Raw genomic sequence first — 23,533 nt, 5'->3', positions numbered from 1 at the left:
ATCCTGGTGAATTTGGTGTATATAGGCTCTATGGGGCCCCGTTCAAATACATCCCATCGTTCCAAGAGGTAGGGACATTGTGCCAAAGATGTTTTCTCTAGGTTAGGCCAGTATGTGAAGTGAACTTGAAGGTAGGTTCAGTAGCACAGAGACTACCCAACAATGTGTTCACAGGTGGTGAGTCTGCAGAACATGTGGCCTCCTGTATAGCTAGCTGTATGGCAAAACCTGGGAGAGGAGCATTTTATGCAGAATACAATTAATGATGTTACCATACTAATTGGCAACATCCATTCACTTGATTAGAATGACCAGAGACAGCACAACATTTTCCCTTCTGTACATTTTTAACCTCTAAATGCACATTGCTCCTTTCCTTTTTTTTCCCTCCAGAACTTTTAGAAAAGGTCCTCTTGAGCATCCTCCTTCTGTGACCTTTCTGTTCTCAAAGTAACTCGTTGGCATTTGTGTTGCCCTTAGTCTGTACCACAAAATCTAACACTTCATTGCGTCCTCATTTGGAGTCATAGAATTTTAGGATCACAACCTTAGAATTTTCAGGCTGGAAGGAATCTCAGAGATCAGCTAAGGAACATGGGGAAGGAGACAGAGTTGAGAGGGAGAAAGTGACTTTCTGCAAGTCTTGTCCCTTTCTTTCTTGCAAGAATCCTTGATTCTTGAGCTCCAAGGGACCTCAGAGGTCATTTTGTCCAAATGCCTTCCTTTTGCATATGAGGAGAATGCAAACTAGGGAGGCTAAGTGATTCTTCCCAAAAGTCACCTAGATAGTAAGCAGCAGGGGAAGAATTTGAACCAGAATTCTCTGACTCCAGGGGCAGTGTTCTTTCCAAAGCACCAGGGCTGAGAAAGCATTGGTATGCTCTAGGAAAGCTCTAAAAATTGATGCACTCTCTTTCTTTCCTTCTGCTGAGCTGCTTCCATCCGTCCTCTCCTCCACCCCAGCTGTGTTTGATCAATTGAACCTGCTATGTAGATGCTTTGAGTCTGATGAGTGTGAACTAATGTGGGGGGGACAGTGATTTTTGGGGGGAGTCTAGATCTCTGTTTTTCTTGGTGTAAAGAACCTCTTTTCTGGAAACTACTTGCAGCAATGCAGACTAGCAGTTTGATCCTAATTTATCTTAGACACTTGCCTGGGGCACAGAAAAATTAAGTGAGATCTTCCTGATCACATAGCCATTATATATCATAGGCAAGACTTGAATCCAGATCTTTCTCACTTCAAGGCTGACTGTGTATTCATGATTCTATTCTAGTCCTTTCCCTTCTTCCCAACTGACTATTTGCAAAATAATATTTCTTAGTTGGGCGTGGAGAGCAGACATTTAAATGTTTTTATTTTTAACAAAATTCACATTTACAAAAAGGCACATAAAAGGTAGTCCTCATTGTGTTCCCTCTGTGTTGTGCCCAGGCAACATATATTTATATATGTCTCTAATGATTTATTTATTTTCTGAAGGAATTAAATAAGTAAATCATTAGAGACAGTAGAATTATGTTGGTTTAAACAAATTGGGGAAGAAACGTTTATAAAATATAATATAAATGTGTATATACATATATATGTTTGTGTGCATGTGTGTATCTTATATAAATATATGAATTTCTTACAATGAATTCTTCAGCTAATGGGCATAGTTATACAACAGCTTGTCATTACTTAAAAGATGCAATAAAATTTTTTTAGTCATTAAAGGAGGGCATTCAAGGTCCCCCAACCAACTTTTAAAAATTTATCACTGCTAAAAGAGAAAGAACACTGAACTGAGTCAGAAACCTGAGTTTTAATTATGCCTCAGACATTTGCTAACTTCTTGGTAAATGAGCAAATCATTTAACCTTTGAATCTCCTTATTTGTAAAATGAAATGTAAAACGTAAATAATAGTATCTGTAGTGACTGCCACATATAGTTGATGAGGAGGTCCTCTTCCTTCTTCCTCTCCCACCTTTGTAACATCTCTCTATTATGTCACCTTCTCTCATCTGACGCTATCACCACCATGGCACAGGCCCTTATCGCCCGAGTCCCACACTATTGCAACAAGCTGTTATTTGGTCTCTCTGCCCCAAGCCTCTACCTACTCCAGTCCACCCTCCACTTTGTTGTCAAAGCGATCTTCCTAAAGTGAAAGTCTGACTATGTAACTCCCTCCCCCAATTCAACAGATTTCAGTAGTTCTCTATCATCTGCAGGATCAACTATAAAATCTTCTTTGGGGCTTTTAATGCCCTCCAGACTTGCCTTCATAACCTTCCACTTTACTCCCCATTCATGTACTCGCTTATCCAGTGACAGTGGCCTCCTTCAAAAGTGATGTTCCATCTCCTGCCTGTGAGCACTCTACTTGTTTTCCCCCATGCCTGGAATGCTCTCCCTCCTCATCTCTGCTCCTGGATTCCCTGGCTTCCCTCAAATCTCAGCTAAAACCTCACTTTCTGCAAGACGCTTTTGCCTATTTTCCTTAATTTTGGTGCCTTGAGATGACTGTCAGTTTATCCTGCGTCATGTATCTTTTGCGTGTCATCTCCCACATTACTCCTTGAAAGCAAGGACAAGTTCCCCACCCCCCAACCCACTTCCCCTTTCTTTGTATTCCCAGCACTTAGCTCAGTGCCTGGCATATAGTAGGTGCTTGATAAATGCTAGCTGACTGACTGAATGACTTTATTAAAGTGGTGGGAACTGTGTAATATGTCACTGAAAGTTATTAAAACTCAGCACCTATTAGATTCTTTAGAAGACACAGTCAGTTGGATGGAATTAGCATACAAGAAGCCCTCTAGCCTTTATAAAGTGACAGATAGCAAATCCCCATACTATGAATACAGAATCAAAGTATTCTAGAGAAACTGACAAATAAATTATATTAGAACTATTAATATTTGTGAAAAAGCACTTAGCATAGTGACTGGCACATAGGCACTATGTAAGTATTTGTTCTTTTCCCTCCCTCTAGTTAGTGTCATCAGTGGATATAACTACTGCCCACAACTGCCCAGAAATAACATTGATCCGTTAAAAATTTTAAAACATGGTAGTAGATGTTGGCCATATTGAATATTCATAATTGCCAAACTGCTTGGAATGAAAGGCTTTCAAAATATATTCTTCCCAGTGGAAAAATTTAAAATCATGTGAGAATTCGTGTCTCATCTGCTATTGGAGTTGTCCTGAAGCTTATTACTATTATTATTATTATTACATTATTCTTCCATTAAAGTCCTATTCCAATTCCTCATCCTGGTGTGGAGGTGACTTTGGGTTCATTAAGACTGTGCCACCAAACTCTGACAGGTTTCTGCCAGCTGGCAAGGTTTTGAGTATGGGGTCAGTGGATCAGTCTAATTAGATTTGGAAAGGATCATCCTCAGGTTGACCACAGATGGAGGGATTTTTTTCTTTTGTCCACAGCCACTCTTGGAAATCATTTACAGACAGAAGAGTTGACCTGTGCATGGTGGAAGGAGTAATTACTCTGAAATTACACATTAATTGACATAGTCTCATCCTCAACCTTTACCTTGGTGTCAGTGACAGGGAGAGAGGCCTGAGGTTATCTAGCACCTAAGTGCAGATGGGTTTAGAAGATTCTAGCATGGTAGATGCCAGCTATATAGAAAACCAAGGGTGTGTAATATTGATGTGGTCCAAGATCTTCCCCACCCATTCAATAGGGTTCAGGTGGGCCTAAGTGGGAAGGCTCGATTTTATCTTTGTTTGTATGTAGACCTCAAGCCCCTACTTACTAGGTGCTAAACCTTTGTGGGCATGAAGCCCTCAAGGCCCTAAGGGGAGCTGCTAAGACCAGAGCCAGTGGTGTGTGCCCTGTTTCTAGTCAATCAGATGATGACTAAGACTGTATAAAAAGAGAGCCCAGAACTGGGAGCAGCAGAACCTGGAGCAGCAGGACTGGGAGCAGTGGAGCTGAGAGGGGCAGGATTCAGAAGCAGAGAGCCAGCATCGAGAGTGGAGAGCAGAGAGTGCTGAACAAGAGAAAGGAACTCAGAGTTAGCAGAGCTGCAGGAGAGAGGGCTGAGCAGAGAGTTAGGATTCATGAGTGATCTTTAATAGGAAGGCCCTAGCAGTGAGGGAAAGTTACAAGTATGGCTTGGTTCCTTGCTGTAATATTTGGTTATAATTTCCTTGTTACTGCAGTGAGGTGGGCTTATCGGTTTGGGAATATTATCACTACAGTATCAAATCGGGGGCATTGGTCTTTGGATCTGATTCTCTGGAGTCTAAATAAATGTCTTCTACCTAGAGAATTCCTTATACTTTGGAGTTCTGAACCACTGAGGTGTGTCCATAGTCCTCTCTGAGGTCATGAATTTTTTCTTACTGCTATAGAGTGCCAGGAGAAACTGTTCTACCTAGGGCAGAGGCAGCCCGACACACAAATATGTTGTCTCTGGAGCCAGAGGACTTGGGTTCAAATGCTTCTTTTGACACTTGCTTTCATTATTACTTTGGGCCAACTTCTTCTGACTGGACTGAGATGCTCAGATTATGAATAAATATTACTTCTAATAAAAAAGTCTTGGCCCAAATTAGGTTCTTTTAAAAATATATTGTTATTATAACTTTTGTTTTTATATTGCCTTTATTTTCCCCTGTATCCTTCCTCCTCCCAGAGGGCCATTCCTTATAACAAAGAATTTTTAAAAAATGAAAATAGGAAGAGAAAAATAATCCATCAAAACCAATCAAGATATTGACTATATCTGATGTTAGGTGTAACATTCCATACCTACATTGGACCCTTATCTCACTTCTGTAAAGGAGAGGGAAGGTCACTTCTAATAGCTCTTCTTTAGGGCCAAGCTTGCTTTGCATACTTTCATAATATTATATTTAATTGTTTTGTGGTTAGTCTCTCCCTGATCTCCTGCCTCCATTATTTACATTGGTGTTTGTTTTACATCACATGTTGTTTTCCTGGCTGTGCTTACTTCATTTTGCATCAGCTCACATAAATCTTTCCATTCTTCTCTGTATTAATCATGTGCATCATTCTTATAATACAGTAATATTCCATTACATTAGTCATTCTTCCAATCAATGGACATCTAATTTGTTTCCAGTTCTTGCTACCACAGAAAAAGTGCAGCTATAAATGTTTTGGTTTCTACTGGGCCTTTCTTTTTGTCATTAATCTCCTTGGGATATATGCCTTGCAAATGGAACCTTTGGGTCAAACAGTATGGACATTTTAACCACTTTCTTTTCATAATTCCAAATTGTTTTCCTGAAAGATTGTACTGATTCACAGCTCCACTGGTAATATATTAGTGTGACCGTCCCTCTGCAACCCCTCCAGTATCAATTATTCCTGACTTTTTGTTATCTCTGCCAATTTTCTGGCCATGAGATGAAATCTTAGGGTTATTTTAATTGCCACTTATTTTATTCTTTCATGTGGTTAGTAGTTTATAGTTCTTTATTTGGGAAATATTTGTTCATATCACTGAATGAGGTTACTTTGTCCCTTTTCTGAGATGATGGCTCTGAGGTTGCATCAGTAGTCTCTATCAGGAAGGTACATATAAGGGAGATGATAGCACCCCTCATTTCTGCTGGGAGAGTCCAGAGACATCAGAGAACCAAAAGGGATGGCACAGGCTTCGCAAAGGAATTGGTTCACTGAGGTGGGCCCTAGAAGAGGGAAGAGAATGTACATTTATATAACACCTACTGTGTGCCAGGCACTGTGCTAAGTGCTTTACAGGTAGGTGATGTTATTATCTCCATTTTACGGGTGAAGAAACTGAGGCAAACAGAAGTTAAGTGACTTGCCCAGAGTCATACAGCTAGTAAGTGTCTGAGGCTGCATTTGAACTCAGCTCTTTCTGACTTCAAGTTTAGCATTCTCTCCACTGCTCCACCTAGCTGCCAGAAAGATGAATTTATCACCTGCAGTCCCTGAAATGTAGATTCAACAAATATTTATCATTATGGGTATGTGGTAACAGAGTCATTGTGCAAAATGCATCGTGAGAGTCCTTGGAATTTATTAAAAGATGCCTTGTCTCAGGCTTGCAGACAGATCCTAATTAGGAGAGAATGAAGGTACATGCATGAAAAAAAATATGTGCTTTTCCTAATATCATCCTACTCATCCCCGCCACTACTTATTTATTTACTTGGCTGTCTGGTAATGACTGGATTCTTTTCTGATGCTTCTGTCTCTTAGCTGGGCAGCTGAGAGGGCTCTGGTATGAGGGAAATGGGCCTAGCCATCATCTGCCAGGACATACTTACCAGGAGAGAATAGCTAATAGCATCCTTGTCATTGCCAGGATATGGAGAAGAAAAAATAACCTGTAGTGGCATCACCTATCCACTCAGCACAGGGGGCCCAGGGTACAGGCAATTCAAATTGGATTTGTTAGCCCAGGGCCTGATTGCCTCAATTCCTGTGGGAACTAGGAAGCTATTTCTTTTCTAGGAGATAGAAGCAAGGGTCTCCACCCTATGGGCTGCAGCTGTCAGTCAATAGTAAATCAACAAACATTTATTAAATGCCTGCATGTGCCTGGTACTGTGCTAAGCACTGGTGATATGAAAAGAGGCAAAAGACTGTCCCTGCCCTCAATAGTCTCAGAATCTAATGATGAGAATTTCTCATTCATCGAAAAGCTGAAACAGATTTTTCTTTACCTTTGTCCACAAGCAGGCTACTAGGCTCCCCATGCTACCCTCCCCCAACATGAGACAAAATGAAGAGTTGGAAACAGAAATCCATATAAATCCAATGAAATAAAGTTCCTATATGGGTTCCCAGTCTGTTGATTAAACAAGTATTTAATCCTGTGAAACCTGGACAGTCTACCAGCACCATGCCAGGAAACTGAATTGCTTCCATTTGAATTGTCTTAGGAAGATTCTGAGGATCGCTTGGCAGGATAAGGTACTGGATGCTGAGGTCCTTTCTTGAACCAGACTGCCAAGCATTCAAACTCTGCTCCAGAAAAAGTAACTCTGATAGGTTGGCCACATTGTTTGAATGCCAACTGTATGCTTGCCTAAAAGACTATTTTGTAGAGAACTCACATAAGGCAAGTGCTGGCACGAGAGTTAGAAAAAGCGATACAAGGATACTCTCAAAGTCTCTCTGAAGAACTTTGGAATTGATTCTGTGATATGGGAGACACTGGCACAAGACTGCACTGCCCACCATGGTGTGCCTGCATTAAAGAAGGTGCTTTGCTGTATAAACAAAGAAGAATTGAAGTAGCTCAAAAGAAACATGAGCTGTGCAAATTTAGAGAATCCACCTCAAATGTTCACCTGGACTTTCTGTGCCCAACTTGTGGTAGAGCATTCTGAGCTCATCTTGGTCTGATCAGCCAGTCAGGCACTCAAACTAATTTGACTCTAACATAGTGATGTCATTTTGGTCCTCTTCATGGATGAAGGACCACTATACAAATGGTTCTTGGGTGCTTGACACTAGAAGGAATAGAATTTATACCTGGAAGTACTAAACTCTGTGAAATCACAAAATGTATTTTTTTCATCCATAAGACAAAGAAAATAGAAATAGAGTAATTTTTTTAAAGTAAAATTATAATAAAATCATTGTATCAATGGATATACCTGATCCTTCTAGTGCTGAAACTGTAATAATCATTGTATGGTTGCATACAAGAAAGAAAACATGTTCCTTACTCTCAAGGAAGTCCAGGTGGGGTGATAAGATTTATTGAGGAAACAATTGAAGGACTGCATAAAACAGAAAATAATGAGGTGCTGAATTGTAGAGATGGTCTATAGTGGTGGAGAACTTCACAGGATGCAGGGGTGGGGAAAAGCAGGGGTGTTTGGAGGAGTTAAGGAAGACTTCTTGTTGGAAGTGGGCCTAGTGAGGGGGTCTCGGGGAACGGGCAGCATTTGAATAAACAGAAAGGAGAGAGTGGCATGTGTGGTGATAGTGATATTCATACTGGACTTCTCAATGTTGCTTTCTGTTACATATTAGCTCTCAGTTGGCAGAGCTTGTGTCTTCCTTTCTTGATGGCTTACAGTGTTCCATGTCAATGTGAACGTTCAATAAACTTGGTTATGATACTAAAGACATTCTTTAGGCCTTGTGAGAATGTAGAAAATGGCAGGAATGATTTCGGGTGAACTGAACGTTAAGATAATGTCCTGTGCTATCAGCTAGAGCCTTCACTACTGAAACAATGGGTATCTTGTCACGAACAACCTATGACCCTAGGTTATTTCCAGTTAGACCTCCTCCCAGAGAGCCTTCTCCAACTTCTGCACTGCAGGGCTTTTTCCTCCCAATCTCTACAGCACTGAGAATGGCTCAGATTTTCTCACACTTAACAACCCTGTTTATATTACCATACCTTGAATCTTCATGAATCCTTGAATGGTTTTCCAGTTGTCTCTTTTCTGTAATTTGGTTATCTCAGCTAGATTTTAAAATATTTGGTAGTGATGGTTTGAAAAAAGTAGACAACTTGTCTTCTCCAACTCAATGCCAGCCAGGTGATTCTTCAACCATATCATACTACCTTTATCATTGCCCTCTAACACCATATCTGGACCTCCCAGTTTCTCTAAATTGGTACAGTATACCCAGCCAGCCAGTTTTTGTTTTTCTTGTTGTATAGTCATTTTTTAGTCGTATTCCACACTTCATGATCTCATTTAGGGTTTTCTTGACAAAGATACCAGAGTGGTTTGCCATTTCTTTCTCCAACTCATTTTATAGCTGAGGAAACTGAGGCAAACAGGGTTAAGTGGCTTGCCTGGAGTCTCACAGCTAGTAAGTATCTGAGGTCAGATTTAAACTCAGGAAGATGAGCCTTTCTGATTCCAGGCCGGGTGCTATACACATTGGGCCACCTAGCCAACCATCTCGTCTCTAATTTCAAGGAAGAAGTGATATTGAGGACTGGAGCTCCTTAAGCATTCAGCTCCCTCATCTGTGTTCTGGGGTTGGGAATCTAACCCCAGTTCTGCCACTAAATTGCTGTGTGGCTTTGGATACTACCTTAACCTCTCTGAGCCACAGCTTCCTGAACTGTATGATGGCCGTAATGATATCTGTACATATAGTTTAGTGATGGATGAACGCTGGACAGGATGTTTCAGGAGAGATTTTTGCTTCAAGTAATGATTGAACTGTACCTCTAAGGTCCCTTTCTACTCTAAGATTTTATTCTTTTATGATTCTGATACCTGTCCTACTTTTTTCTGTCTCTTGTTATATGAGGAGCAAATGAGATAATAGATATAAAAGTGCTCTGTAAAGTAAAAAGTACCATATAGGTAATATAGCATTATTACATGTCTACAGGAAAGGAGTTTTTTTTTTTTTAAACACGTAGATTTTGTAGATAACAGAAGTTTATCTGAAAAAAAGTTAATGTTAAGTGTCCAAATGAATCATTTTTTTTTACAGTAATCTTTGCCTTCTTAAACAGAGAGTACTAAATATAACTAATTCTTGATGACTCAGGGTCATCCATCTAAATGTTCATGAGTGTTAAGCCTGTGCTGAGTAAAATGATGCCCTCAGAGCTGATTACACTTCACTGACTTGATTGCCCAGGAAGTAAATAGCAATAACAACCACAACCATAAAGTAATAGTCAGTGCTAGATGGTTTGCAAAGTGCTTTCCAAATATTATCTTATTTTATGCTCACAGTAACCCTGGAAAGTAGATGTGGTTATTATACCCCTTTTAAACTGAGACCAACAAAGGTTAAGTGACTTGCCTAAGGTCACACAGCTAGCTAGAGTATGAGGCAAGTTTTGAACTCAGATCTTTCTGACTTAGGTGCCAGGGCACTAGCCACTGCACCACCTAAATGGCCCCAGTCTGCTATGGTTTTTCAATTCGTGTGTGTGTGTGTGTGTGTGTTTTAAATCATTTTTCTGCCTCTTTCTACCTGATATGAATCTGTCAGCTGAGCTCTATCTTTTCCCCACTATCAGTATGCATGCTTTTAGCAACTCCCTTTGAAATTTGCTTGTCCAAATATAAGTTGTGCTAGGAAAACAGGTAATCGAGTACGTTAGAATTATTTCAGCAACAAGAGTAAACAGAATGGAAAGGAGGGACTGGGGTCTCCCCTGTGAATAAAATGCGGCATTTCAGCACATGGACTTTGCAAACATCTGTGGCGTATTGTCAGTCTTTGATGTTTTCTTCACGACTCCAGATGTATGTTCCAGATATTTAAGGTTGCCAGCAAAGTGACCCCTCGCTAAGTGTGGCATAATAGCATTACAATGATGATTATTCTGGTGGTATATGAGTGACATTTATGTAGTGATTTTACAGGTTACAAGGTACTTAACAATCATTTTCTCATTCAATCATTACAACACCCCCAGAGAGAGATAACCATGTATTTTAATTTTCAGAATCTCTTGATCTCTAACACTTGGGGTCCTCAAATCTCTGACATTTGACATGCCCTTGGGAAGAGGGGAAAGGCTCAGAAAGTGTCTTTGAGAAAACAGTTGATACTGACCTTGTTGCGCAGATACAGACTCATCAGATCCCTTTGATGATCTCCGGGTACCAGACTTTGAGCGGCTCAGCGTTATAGTCATGTACACAGAACTCTTCCAGGAAACACACTTCATTAAAACTGTAGAATTATCCAACTGTACAGCCTTGAAACTCTGCTGTAATAAGTTTCTGCATTTCTCTCATCCAACTCTATGAGTTTCTGCAAGATTAGAATCAAAAGGGCTAGTCTCAAACACTGTCTATAAACTATTATTTCTCTCCACATTCATTTGCCTAATGCCTACTCCTGCGTGGGAAGAGTCTGATGGGACCCTCCCTGCCCCCAAGGAGCAATCTTTTAATTCCCTATAGCTTGGCCACAATGCCTTCCTTTGGGTGCTAACACTTACCTCCCACTTTACAGATAAGAAAACTGAGTGCCTTGGGGCAGCTAGGTGGTGCAGTGAGCAGAGCACTGGCCCTGGAGTCAGGAGGACCTGAGTTCAAATCCAGCCTCAGATACTTGACATACTTACTAGCTGTATGACCTTGGGCAAGTCACTTAACCCCAATTGCCCTGCCTTCCCCCCTGAAAAAAAGAAAGAAAGAAAGAAAACAGTCCCAGAGACACATCCAAATTACATAGAGCACTGTGGTTGGATCTTGAAATTCAACCTAGGTGTTTTGACTCTGAACCTCTTGCCCTTTTTACTGTATCACAGTAGCAACACAAAGAAGGTTTCAAAGGACCATATCACACCTTGCCCCTTCACTACAGAGCAGCCAGTCTTGTAGTCTTGTGAGTTGGTGAGCTTGGTGAGGTGCGTACCTTTGCTAGCTGGTGTATTTGACCAAATCTTCCTGAAAGGAGAGGACTGTATGCTTTAGACTTGGTCTGCTTCTTGATACATTCTCACTGCTGCTCTCTTTCTTCTCTAGGTCAGTCACAGGCTTGGATAAGGAGCCTGACCTTGTACACATGGAGGCCAGGACGACTGATGGATGTGAGTGCTGCGGAAGCAAGGTTGATACACTGCGGTGCTGAGAGAGGGCCAGGGGGACCCAGGGATTGCTCTCTAATTTACATTTTAATGGACTGGGAAGATGTAGGATGCAGAGCTCCATTACTGACATCTCTCCTTATCTCTGACCTCTTGGGCAAGGGGAAGGAGGGAGGAGGGGGAGAGAGGCTTCTTCAGTCCTCTGAGAAGCCCCATGGAAATAGACTAACATGGACCAATATCGAAATATTTCCTTGGCCTTTAGAAAAGAATTCTGATGTGATGATATTCACAGTTTCCTCCACCATAATTTCATGCTGCCTTTGGTATAATTCTAAAAAATGTATACCAACACACAGTGTTTATTTTTAAGTGAAGTTTGCATTTATATGAAAGGGTGCCTTGCTTTAAGAAAATATGCTGTGCAAAAATTCAGATTTGCTATACCAAGAAGTAATTGGGTAATTATTTGAATTACCACATAGTAAGCACTTAAAAAATGCTTGTTGATTGACAGGACTCACCGCCAAGGCTCCCTTAAATGGTATTTTCCTTAAAGATAGGCAAGCAACATTTATTAAACACCATGTGCTAGACACCAAGGACAAAATGAGAGAAAACCAGTAAGGGGAGCACAGTAGATACCACTGATCTCTCCTTCCTTGTGGTATCTCTTATTTACTTGCCTATATACATGATAGATTCCTCAGAAGGGAAAGAGAAGACTTGAGAATTATACTGAGACTTCAGTATATTGTGGTGCCTTAAATAGAAACAGGAGAAGGGAGGAATTAAGGGACAGAAGATGAGTCTTCCTAACTCCAGGCCTGGTACTCTATCTATTACACCACCTAGGTGCCCTGAGAGATACTTAATCTATCTATCTATGTAAATATATTTATGTAGATATGTCTCTATGTTTATCTTTATTTCTATTTATATCTATATATATAAATGTAGACATTTATCATCTATCTATATATACAGAGAGAGAGAGAGAGAGAGAGAGAGATCTGATAGTCACATGCATAAAGATGACTAATGAAAGTCAATGGACTCACCAAAGGAGAAAATACATAGAAGAAATAAGAGTCCAAGACCAACAATTTGGGGGACACAAGGGCTTATGGTGCTATATAATAGTCTAGCCTAGGATACTGAGAAGAAGTGGTAAGACAGCTACCAGGAAACAAGATGAGCACCAAGAGAAGAGAGAGTATCTGCAAATTTCTGGAATAATGTAGTCAGTGGTATCAAAACCTTCAGAGAGAACAAGGAGGATAAGGATTGAAAAAAAGCCATCAGATATATTTAGCAGTTTTAACATCACTAGTAGTCTTTTATAGAACAGTTTCAGTAGGGAGGTAGGGTTCCAGAAGCCAGTTTTCAGGCTTTGAGACATCAGAGAGTCATGAGGAATTAGCAATAAGCATAAACTATTTTTTCTCTAATTAGGTAGTAAAAAAGTAAGACGAGTAAGAGTTTAAGAGGATGGCAAGACCAAGTACTATGTTTTAAAGGATAGGTGAGTCCTGAGCACATCTGTAGACAGGAAGGAAGGAAGGAAAGAAAAATGAAAGAATTTGTTAAGTGCCTATTATGTGCCAGGCACTATACTAAGTGCTTTATGAATATTGTCTCCTTTGATCTTCTCAACAACCTATTATTATCTCTGTTTTACAGTTGAGAAAATTGAGGCAGAAAGGCAGAAAGAGACTTGCCCAGCAAGTCAGTGTCAGAGGCTGGATTTGAACTCGTCTTCCTGATTTCAGGTCCAGCTCTCTATTCCCTATACCACCTAGTTGTCTCTAGGCAGCAAGGAACTAGTAGATAAGGAGAGATTGAAAATAGGCCAGAAAGAAGAAACAATCTATGGATAAAACTCTCAAAGGAGATAAGAGTTGATGAATCAAGTGTAGGACTAGAAGGATTATCTTTAGCAAGGAGAAAGGTTCTCAGACAGTTAATAGTTGTGTGACTCAGGATCAGCCCCTTGACCTATGCTTCAGTTTCATTATCTGTAAAATGGGTATTATCATAATAGCACCTAGCTGCCAGGGATCTTGTGAGGATCAAACGAAATAGTATTTATAAAACGCTTTGAAAACCTTAAAGTATTATATAAATACTAGCTTTAATTATTATTATTATTATTATTCCTCAGACAAGTGGCAAAGGAAAAGAGGACAGGAAGAGATGTAGAACTATTTTGTGACATGGCATAGGGGAGATGGCCTCGACTTTCACAGGAAAGTAGGAGACGGCCTCATGCCTTGTGATAATGGAGAGTGGCTTGAGTTGAGAGGAGAAAGCCTTAAAACAATTGTTGTGGGGGATAAGATAGAGAAGCAATCAGGGATTTAAAGCAATTAATTTTTAAATTTTTTAGAGGATTACTATGTAGCAGTGATAGCCCAGGTGAGATTAGATAGCATGGACTTATAGTGGACATAGTCAACATGTTTGCTTGTGTAGCTCCAAATCTGGGGTGCACACTTACAGGCTGGGGTCCCATGAGGGCAGCCTGACTGTCACAACTCAGGTTTCTAGGAGCAAGGTTTCTAATGCTGTTACTTACAAACCCCCACCAGTGTGCTTTCTATTAATAATCAGTCAGTAGCCTCATTTAACTTTTACCAGAGGCATTTACTAAAATGGCATAGGAAGAATAGTTGACACAGACATTTCCTCCTATATCCCAGGAACATAAACTCTCAAAAATATGCACAGGTCCATAGGAAGAAGAGGCTCAAGCTTAGGGTAAAATGGCAGTGAAGCACATGTATACAATGCACATGGGGAAGGGGTAATTCATAATTCCTGGAGCTTTATGGCCTAAAAATCTTTTCTCTTGAGTCCATAGCCAGCATTCTTCTAGTTGCTTCCTAACCTGCTGCCTATTTACCTTTCCATATTTGTCTTTCTGTATCTGTCTTCTTTCTGCTCCAGATTGGATGTGTTATCTCCTATTGCTCCAGTATCTCTGATCCCATCTATGGATGGGATTTTGTCTGCTACTTGTCCAGCTCTCTGCTGACTTGGTCAGTGGAAGGAGGAAGTGGCTAAGGAAGAAAGAGAAAAAAAAATCTTTCTGTCCCTCCAAGAGTAATCTCTTATCTAGGTCTTGGCTCCAACTGTAGATCTGGAATTCTCTGTACCGAAATCCTCTACTTCTAGATTGATCCACCATTTGATTGATGGCTCACAACTGGCTTGCTATTTTTATATGTAGGTGAAAAAGTGTAACTTGATCTCAGCCAATTATAAGAGAGTTCCTATATAGTATTATTTGCATTCATCCAATTACTAGAGCCCTATAATCTTCACAAAGTAATTAAAAACTTGTTCACGCCTTATAATGGGATTGTAGGAAAATTCCTTAATACTTAAACTATTGATTGACTCAGTTGAGATGTCTGGACCTTTTGTGTTTGTATTAATTGAGGTGGGGTCAGAACTATCATCCCTTTACATGACTTCCTCCAACAGCATTCTGCAGTTCAGGAGTGGGAGTTAAAAAGCAGATAATTGGGGAGAAAGGCGAAGAGCATGACTCTGGGTTGTAGTCTGGCAAAATGTAAATTTCAGAATGACAGGGGAGTAAGATTTTAAGGGTGAAAGTCAGCATGCAGTTGGGAGTCAAAATTATGAAGTGAGGAAAGTGAAACCAGAGCAAAGACAGTGGACTGGGAAAATTGGAAGAGATGTTAGAGCTGGAGGCCATAATGAAGGTGTAGAAAGAGAGGAGGAGGAGGAGGAGGAGGAGGAGGAGGGAGGGAACAAGAGAGGGAGGGAGGAGAGAGAGAGAGAGAGAGAGAGAGAGAGAGAGAGAGAGAGAGAGAGAGAGAGAGAGAATGAACAAACATAATATAATGGGAAATCATGGGAATATCAGAATTCAAGATCATAGGGCTAGAAAAGTTTGGGCAATAACTGTGAAATCTCAGTTATCATTGTTTCTATGAGTAGTTGAGGTGGAATGTTGGAGGAATTGAGGATGCTAATGAAATGAGAGACCTGGCTGGTCAGATTTACATCACTGTAAATACTGAAATAACCAGGCAGGGGTTGAAATGGATAAAATTGGTCTAGATAATGAACCCTGTGAGAAAGGATGGAAGATGACTGAGAGGTTGGCAAATGACAGCAATGGAGATGTGAACAAGGTTATATTGAATGATAGTGTCAGCCTAAAAGGAGCAGAGGTTGCTAAGTGACAGCTGCAGAAAGAGGGTCTAGAAGTAGTCATGGGAAAAAAAGAGTAGATGACCTCCTCTTGCATTGGCCTGTTGTGAAGGAGACCTCAAATTCCAAATGGCTTTTACCATGGGGCAGTAGCTGTTCCACTTTTTTTTGGGGTAAGTGATCCCTACATTCCTGGTATCTATTGAAGAAGAGCAAAAATATTTAATGCCCATAACTACCTAAAAAATAAGCATACAAGCATATCCTACTTAGCATTGTTAATTGGTTCCATGAAAACACAGTATTAGAGAAAATTATGTCTCACAGGACATAGTACCTATGTACTGTGTATCTCTGTGATTTGCAAAGTACATTCCAGAGTGACCAATATCCAGACTATAAACACTTGAATTTATATATTTCAGAGATCTTGGACTATTGAATCTTTGTAAACCAATTTCCTTCCCTCTCCTTCTCTCCTCTCTATAAATCCCCCTTGTCCCAGAAACTCTTAGGGTGAGGGTGAGGAGTAGCTGAACCATCTACACTGCTCTTGGAGGTCCTGAGGCATCAGGGGACTAAAGGGACAGTGAGCCTATATTAAAACCCTGAAGCTCTGGTACAGCTTTTGTGCTTTGAGCAGGGAGCTTATGATTTTCCAGCATGTCTCTAAAGTATCACAGCAACCTTTTTCTCATTGGCTTGAAATTTGAAGCTTCTCAATTGAGCTCCTATCCGTAAGCCAGAGGCCAGGGATGATTTTTGTCTCTAGAGATCAAATCCTGTTACAGCAGTGTTTTGCTTTATTATGGTTAGGGCAAGTTTTAATGCATTAGTTAAATTAAATTCATCAGTTATTAAACTGAAGAGGCAGGGGAAGCAAAAAAAATTAAATGCGCTCGTGCACGCGTGCACACACACACACACACACGCACACACATCTCCACCACACTAGGTACCATAGACAATGAATAGTATCTTCAATGTAAGAAGAAGTCATAGAAATTCATAACAGACAAAATTCAAGAGAAGAACCAGCAGTAAAATTCATGACCTCAGAAGTAAATACACAAATTCATAGTTTAGGAAAAATGCAAGGTGAGGTAGGCTTAAAACAAGGAGGCATATTTGACCTCAAAGATGTTACCAGACCATGGTGGTATAAGCCCCGTGACTGGGTTATGGTTCTTGAAGGGTGTAACTTATACAAAAACAGTGGGACAGGTAAAAAGGTAGGTAGAATAGCATTGTGATAACTATAAATTCACATAAGAAAATCCAGTAACTGAAGGAAATAAAAAACTAGTGGAGAACATGTGGGTGAAGTTTGATAGAGGAAGACTTAGAAGTGATATTACTTTTAAAGTACACAACAGAGAAAGAAGCAATAGATTAGGAATTTAGCAAATGTCACAAGTTTGTCACAGAGACATGATGTAATGGGGGAGATCAGTTATCTGGTCATCTCTTAGAGTTTTTTCTCTGATCAAAGCAATGCCCAAAGACACCCATGCCCCACTCATGAAATTTGCAATCTAATATTAATAATTATTTTTATGGAATAGCATAATGGAGATGTGAGATTTTTTGTCAAAGTGGTCTCATTTAGAGAAGCTTGTACATGTAACTTAGGAACATATTTTAAATATTAAATAAATCATACTACTAGTGGTTTCCTCCTCCAAAGTAAATATAGGGAACAAATCAAAGATATAGGCCTGCAGGCAGAATTACCCATCTTCTTTGTTATCATAACATAGGCATTTTACCAACTATCTACACATGATCTTTTCCTTTAGATTTCCACCATTTAAACACTACTACAGATGATCCTGGTTTGTAGATGTATGTGGGAGTTGAAGCCCCTCCCTCACCATCAGTAGCAGCACCTGCCACCACCTTGGTAACTTCTCTTTTGCCCCTCTTCCTGACATCTTTATTACAGTTGAAGGACAACAACTATCCCTATCACTCAGGCTTGTAAACTAGATGTAATCCTCCATTCCTTAGTCTTTCTCTCATCTCCTCTTACCAAAGTAGTTGTCAAATCCTGTTGATTCTACCTTCTAACATTTTTGATATATGTCCCCTTCTCTCCTCTGACCCTGTCACCACCTTGGTGCAAATCATACCAGGACTATTGTACTAGCCTCCTAATTTGTATACCTACCTTGAGTCGTTCCCCACTCTAGTCTTTCAGCCAATTAGAGGTAAAATTGATCTTCCTAAAGTATAGATCTTGACCATATCACTCACCTAGTCCATAAACTCCAGTGGCTCCTGATGACCTCCAGGATCAGATATAAAATTATCTGCTTGGCATTAAAAGCCCTTCATAGTCTGCCTCACTTTTACCTTCCCAGTCTTCTTTTAGCTCATTTCCCCCTTACATACTCTTCAAACCAGTGGTGCTGGCTTCCATAAATACTCTATCTCCCAACTGCATGCATTTTCACTGGCTGTCCCTAATCCCTGGAATTCTCACCTGCCTCATCTATACCACCTGTTTTCCCTAGTTTCAAGGCCCAGATACAAATCTGACCTTCTCTTTCCCAATCTTCCTTAATGCTGTGGCCTTTCCCCTGATATTATGTCCAGTTTCTCCTGTATATCTTGTTTGTATATAGTTGTCTGCATGCAGTCTCCCCACTTTAGACTGTGGGCTTCTTTAGAAAGGGGATTGTTTTTTATCTCTCTTCGTATGCCCAGCACTTGGCACAGTGCCTGGCACATAATAGGCACTTGATTGGTTTTTGTCTTGATTTATTGCGTGACACATGAATTGATGGCAATGTGTTCATAGAAGTTGATTTGTGGATTCAGCATCATATGATTGGAGGGTTAGGCTAACTGACCTACTGTATGCAAGAAGTGTCCAATAAAATGTATCATCCACTTGTTCCTGAACACTTTTGGTGATAGAGCTCACTACCCACCCAAGCAGGCTGCCTCGTTAGTGTTAGAAAGTTCATCTTTATATTGAGGGGAAATCTGCTGTTCTCTGGCTTCTAATGATGCTTGTTCTGCTCTCTGGAGTTATGTAGGATGTCTCTTCCTTGCCTACATGAAAGCCCCAAAATACGAAAATGATGATCACCCTACCTGCTCCCCACTTTCTTCTCCAGGCTAAATATCCCTAGTTCCTTAAACATTTTATGTGTCTCATGAATTCATTCAATAATAAACATTTAATGAATGAATTAATATGAAATGGTTTTGAGACTATCAAAATCCTTTTTTCCCCTCTCCTATATATTTATTTTTCTAACGTGCCTTAAAAAATGTAACACTAGGGGCAACTAGGTGAGTGAGTAGAGCGCTGGCTCTGGAGTCAGGAAGAACTGAGTTCAAGTCTGGCCTCAGACACTTGGCACCCTTACTAGCTGTGTGACCTTGGGCAAGTCACTTAACCCCAATTGCCCTGCCTTCCCCCCTCCAAAAAAATAAAAAGAAAATGTAACACTCATAATTGGAATTATATCTGGAATATATCCAGATATAATCTGATTGGTACAGGGTTCAGTTACTTTCTTGCCTTCCTTAATTTGGACACATTAGAGATAGATCAAGGACCTGTGATTTCATTGGTATAAGCAATCCTGGGATAAGGAAAAACAAATGACATTTAAAAAAAAGCTACATCACTGTGTTGGCCCAAATAGAGCTTACAGCCCCTATAACTTTAAGGACCTTATTTTAAGGCAAGTAGCTTCTTTCCCTCTGATTATCCTTCTAACTACCTCATCCTATGCATTAATGAATTATTATCATTTATTTCATTAAATATTTCCCAATCATATGTAAAAAGTTTTTAATAATCATTTTTAAAAATTTTGAGTTCCAAATTCTTTACCTCCTGCCCCTCCCTCTTCCTTGAGAAGGCAAGCATTTAGATTTCAATTATACATGTGAGGTCATGTCAAACATATTTTCATATTACCCAAGTTGCAAAAGAAAATACAAATAAAATAAAACAATAAAAATAAAGAAAGTAGAAAAATAGTATGTTTCAATCTACATTCAGAGCTCCTTAGTTCCCTTCCTGGAGGTGGAAAGTGTTTTTCATCATGGGTCCTTTGGAATTGTCTTGGATCATTGTCTTGAACAGTGTAGCTAAGTCTTTCACAGTTGATCATCCTAAACAATATAATTATGTACAAGAGTCTCCTGGTTCTGCTCACTTCAGTTTGTATCAGTTCATGCAAGCCTTCCTATGTTTCTCTGTTGTTTAAATGATAGCGTTCTGGATAATCTTCTTATCATCATCTTTGGTGCTTGTGCTTATGTTGACACTACCCAGAGAGTCCTGTCTTTGACCAGCTTCAAAGTCAGTGTTGTTGTTAAGTCATTTCAGTTGTGTCTGACTCTGTGACCCTATTTGGGGTTTTCTTGGCAAAAATACTATATGGGTTTGCCATTTCTTTCTCCAGCTCATTTTACAGATGAGGAACTAAGACAAACAGAGTCAATTGACTTGTCCAGGGTCATACAGCTAATAAGTGCCTGAGGCCAGATTTGAACTCAGGTTCTCCTAAATCTAGGTCCAGCACTCTATGCACTGTACCACCTAGCTGCCCTAGAAAATTCAACACTGAGAAAAAGTGTTAAATATTTCCAGTACTGTGGGGCCTACAGATCCTTTAACAGCAATGTCAACTGCTTTGAATAGAACTTGAACAATTCCTGTTCAAGTGCATGGAGAATATTTTTTTTTTTCTGAGCATCAAGCTGTCTTAGGGTATCTTGGATCTTACGATAATACTGTGTCTGAGTGGAATATGTTATAATTTTAAAGCAATGGACTACAAATTCATTGGGATTCCAGAGTTTATGATGATCTAAATGTCTAACATCTGGTCAAACAGGATCATTCCTATTCTTATATATTGCTTGGTCCAGTAATTCTCAGAAACAGTTTTCAGCCAACACAGGAGGGTTTTTCTCTTTGTCACCTCCAGAAGGAGAGGAAGAAGGGTCTATTGGACTGTCAATATTATTCATTTTTTCATGTTAAATAACAAAGATGGCACAATTTTGTTCATATGCTTGGTTCCCATATAGTTGGCTGCAACTCTTTATTAACTGTTTTGCAAACCATACCCTGAATTCCTTGGATCCCAGCTATGTGGATTTCTGTCCGTATTTCTGGATCACCATGACAGGAATAACACATGGCACTGAAGTGAGAAACAAAAAAGTCATAATATCTGTAATAAGAGGGTGTGTCTTTTTCAATATTTGTAAATTTGACAAAAGAATGAGTTCCAAGAACTTGTAGTTTTGGTTCTCCTGACTCTGGCAGCTTTGCCTACCATATGCAGAAAGCTTTCTACAAATGGCTCAATGCTTTGAGAATGGCAAGCCATTAGCAACTGGTTCAACGCCTCCAAAGCAATGAAAACATACCCAGACCAGTGTCAGACAACATCTCTGCTCAGTCTGTGAGCCAAGTAAGAACCAATTTGATTGAGTTTCTCTTGGGCAGATACAACATGAAATGTCAATTTCTCAGATCAGCTTTTAAAGGACCATCTTTTGGATCCTTCAGGGAATATGTTTTCACCAGATGTTCGTAACAAGGGCACAAAGCAGCATACTTGTGCAGGCATATTGGCCCAAGAATATGCTTACCTCCTGAGTGCTTAGCAAGGACCAATGACCCAAGGACTGGAAGACATCATGATGACGAACCAGTGCTGGAGGGAGCTGAAAGGAGGGCTGGGGGAAGCCAAGGCCTCAGCAAGGGGGCGGGTAACAGGGGGAAGGGGCAGCGCGGTGCTGTGTCAGGGCCCTGCTACAGGTGAAAACCAGTGCTGTTGCTGCCAATACCAGCTCCTGCTCTTCCTTATTCTATACTTGTGCCATTGATTTTTTGAACCTGAATTCAGACTTTTACTTTTCTGTCCTATTTAAATTTTATTACCTATTCTACGTAGGATAAAAATGTGTTCCAACCGCTCAGAGTACCAGACTTACAGATAATGCATACATTAACAAGATCCAGGGGAAATAGAATGAGTCTCATAACTGTAGAGGCATCATAACCTTTTCATACATCAAAACCTCATTAACTAGAGATTGGTTTATTCAGAATTCCCTGCTGTGTAACCTGATGATGTAAATCTATGCTTTCCCCAAGTGATACCTATTGTGCTTTTATAATGGTAGCAGTCGATGTGAACCTGTTTGTTTTTGGTTTTATTGTTCGAGAACATAGGATTTACTGTATTAAAACAGACTTCCATTATATTGCATAAAGTCATCTGCTCTCATTCAGCTATGTTTCTGTGACTGGCTCAGCCTCAGTCCCTAGACTAGAGCAAGGGAAGTCTTTGCTTCATTTTTTTAAACATCCAATCCTGAATAAATTGTCTCATTGCCAAAGAATGAGCCTGAACAGTGGAGAATTTACCCTGCCTCCTTCTATTGCCTCCTATAACTCAGGCCTGTGACCTAAAATCAAGGTGGGTGAGAAGGAGGAAGGAAGCAATGTGTGTGGGTATGCACAGGTTTTCATTCCCATTAATAATGATCATAATAGTAACAAAAAGAATAATAACAATAGCAGTAGTTTTTGTATTGTACCTACTATGTGTCAGGCACGGTGCTAAACACTTTGCAAATAATATCTCATTTCTCTGTTCAGTGGTTCCCCTTCCCAGCCCTGGCCATCATGCTTTTATTGAAATGGCTTAGAGGAGCCTCTTCGTCCATTTCTGACTTCTCTCCACTTGTAGCATAGGGCTTGGCTAACCTGGCAGCCAGATGGGCTAGAAAGGCTGAGCTAGGGAGACATAAAAGAGGAGAGGGGAGGGTGTCTGTCACTGAACCTGCAGGTGGTCTTTGGAGACAAGGGGTCACCAATTCCTCGGGGATGAGGACTGAGCTGAGGATTGAACTGGAGGCATGATCATCTCTACCTTATTGGATGATGCCTTAACTGTCCTTGAACACAAGATTGACTAGGTATAGCCATGCCCTTATCTAGCTGCTTTGAAGGCTGTTATATATTTTGGGGGAAGAGGGAATGAGTTTGGGGAGCTTCTGTGTAAGCAAATGAAACTCAGGAATCAAGAGATCTGCTTTCTAATTCTTATTCTGCTGTGTGACCTTGGCTAAGTCACCAGCCCTCTCTGGGTCTCAGTTTCCCAATCTGTAAAAAGGTTAAACTAGACATTTTTGCCTTTTCACAGAGACAGCTTTTCTTTCCTTCATGCTGCTTCCCAGATCTGAGAGTAAAAGCTACTTTGCTTTCGTAGCTGCTGATTATCCCTCCAAATGTGCTTCCTGAGCTCTGTCTTGATTCCCTCCACTTTCCACATATCTTATTATGTCTTCTTATTATGTCTTATGTCCCTTTCTAAAATCAGGGTACTTCCTGCTTCCAGTACCTCAGATTGGAAAATTTATAACCACGCCCAAGGGAACTAGCTGAAACCTGAATCTAGATTTCCTTCCTTGCTTACATTCCATGAGATGAATTCAGGGAAGAGATGTGTCTGTTGGGGAGGAGTGGGCAGTGGGGTAAAGAGAATAATGTAAAATCCCTCCTACTAGTCCATACAGTGAAGAGAATATATAGACTAGGCAAAGGAGCTACTCTATCCCTATTTTAATAAGAAGTGATTTGTACATTCACAGAAACATTCATTTATCCCCCAAGCCCCTATTTAGCACTTTAGTATATAGAGAGTACTATAGAAGGCTAGTAGGCACTCATCTGATTTTTTACGAAGTACCCAACCTCAAAGATTTTAGAATCTAATAGAGTCTATAAAACATGCATATACAAATTTGTTCTATAATGGGTGTATAACTAGAGTACAGACTACTATGAGGTCATT

The 23,533-nt window shown here is 40.1% G+C and overlaps 1 protein-coding gene across 1 annotated transcript in view; it reads left to right on the top strand.

Moving 5' to 3' along the window:
* The window catches only part of SORCS3 (sortilin related VPS10 domain containing receptor 3), a 677,345-nt gene that overhangs the window by 470,853 nt on the left and 182,959 nt on the right, over positions 1-23,533 (top strand). The window contains exon 6 of the mRNA XM_036737057.1: positions 11,443-11,507. Within this exon, the coding sequence (XP_036592952.1) occupies positions 11,443-11,507 (65 nt within the window). The remainder of the gene's footprint in view (positions 1-11,442; positions 11,508-23,533) is intronic.

The sequence above is a fragment of the Trichosurus vulpecula genome, chromosome 8, assembly GCF_011100635.1.
Source record: "Trichosurus vulpecula isolate mTriVul1 chromosome 8, mTriVul1.pri, whole genome shotgun sequence".
NCBI lineage: Eukaryota > Metazoa > Chordata > Mammalia > Diprotodontia > Phalangeridae > Trichosurus > Trichosurus vulpecula.
Note: the sequence above shows the minus strand (reverse complement) of the source record. Positions and strands in the feature narration are given on the sequence as shown.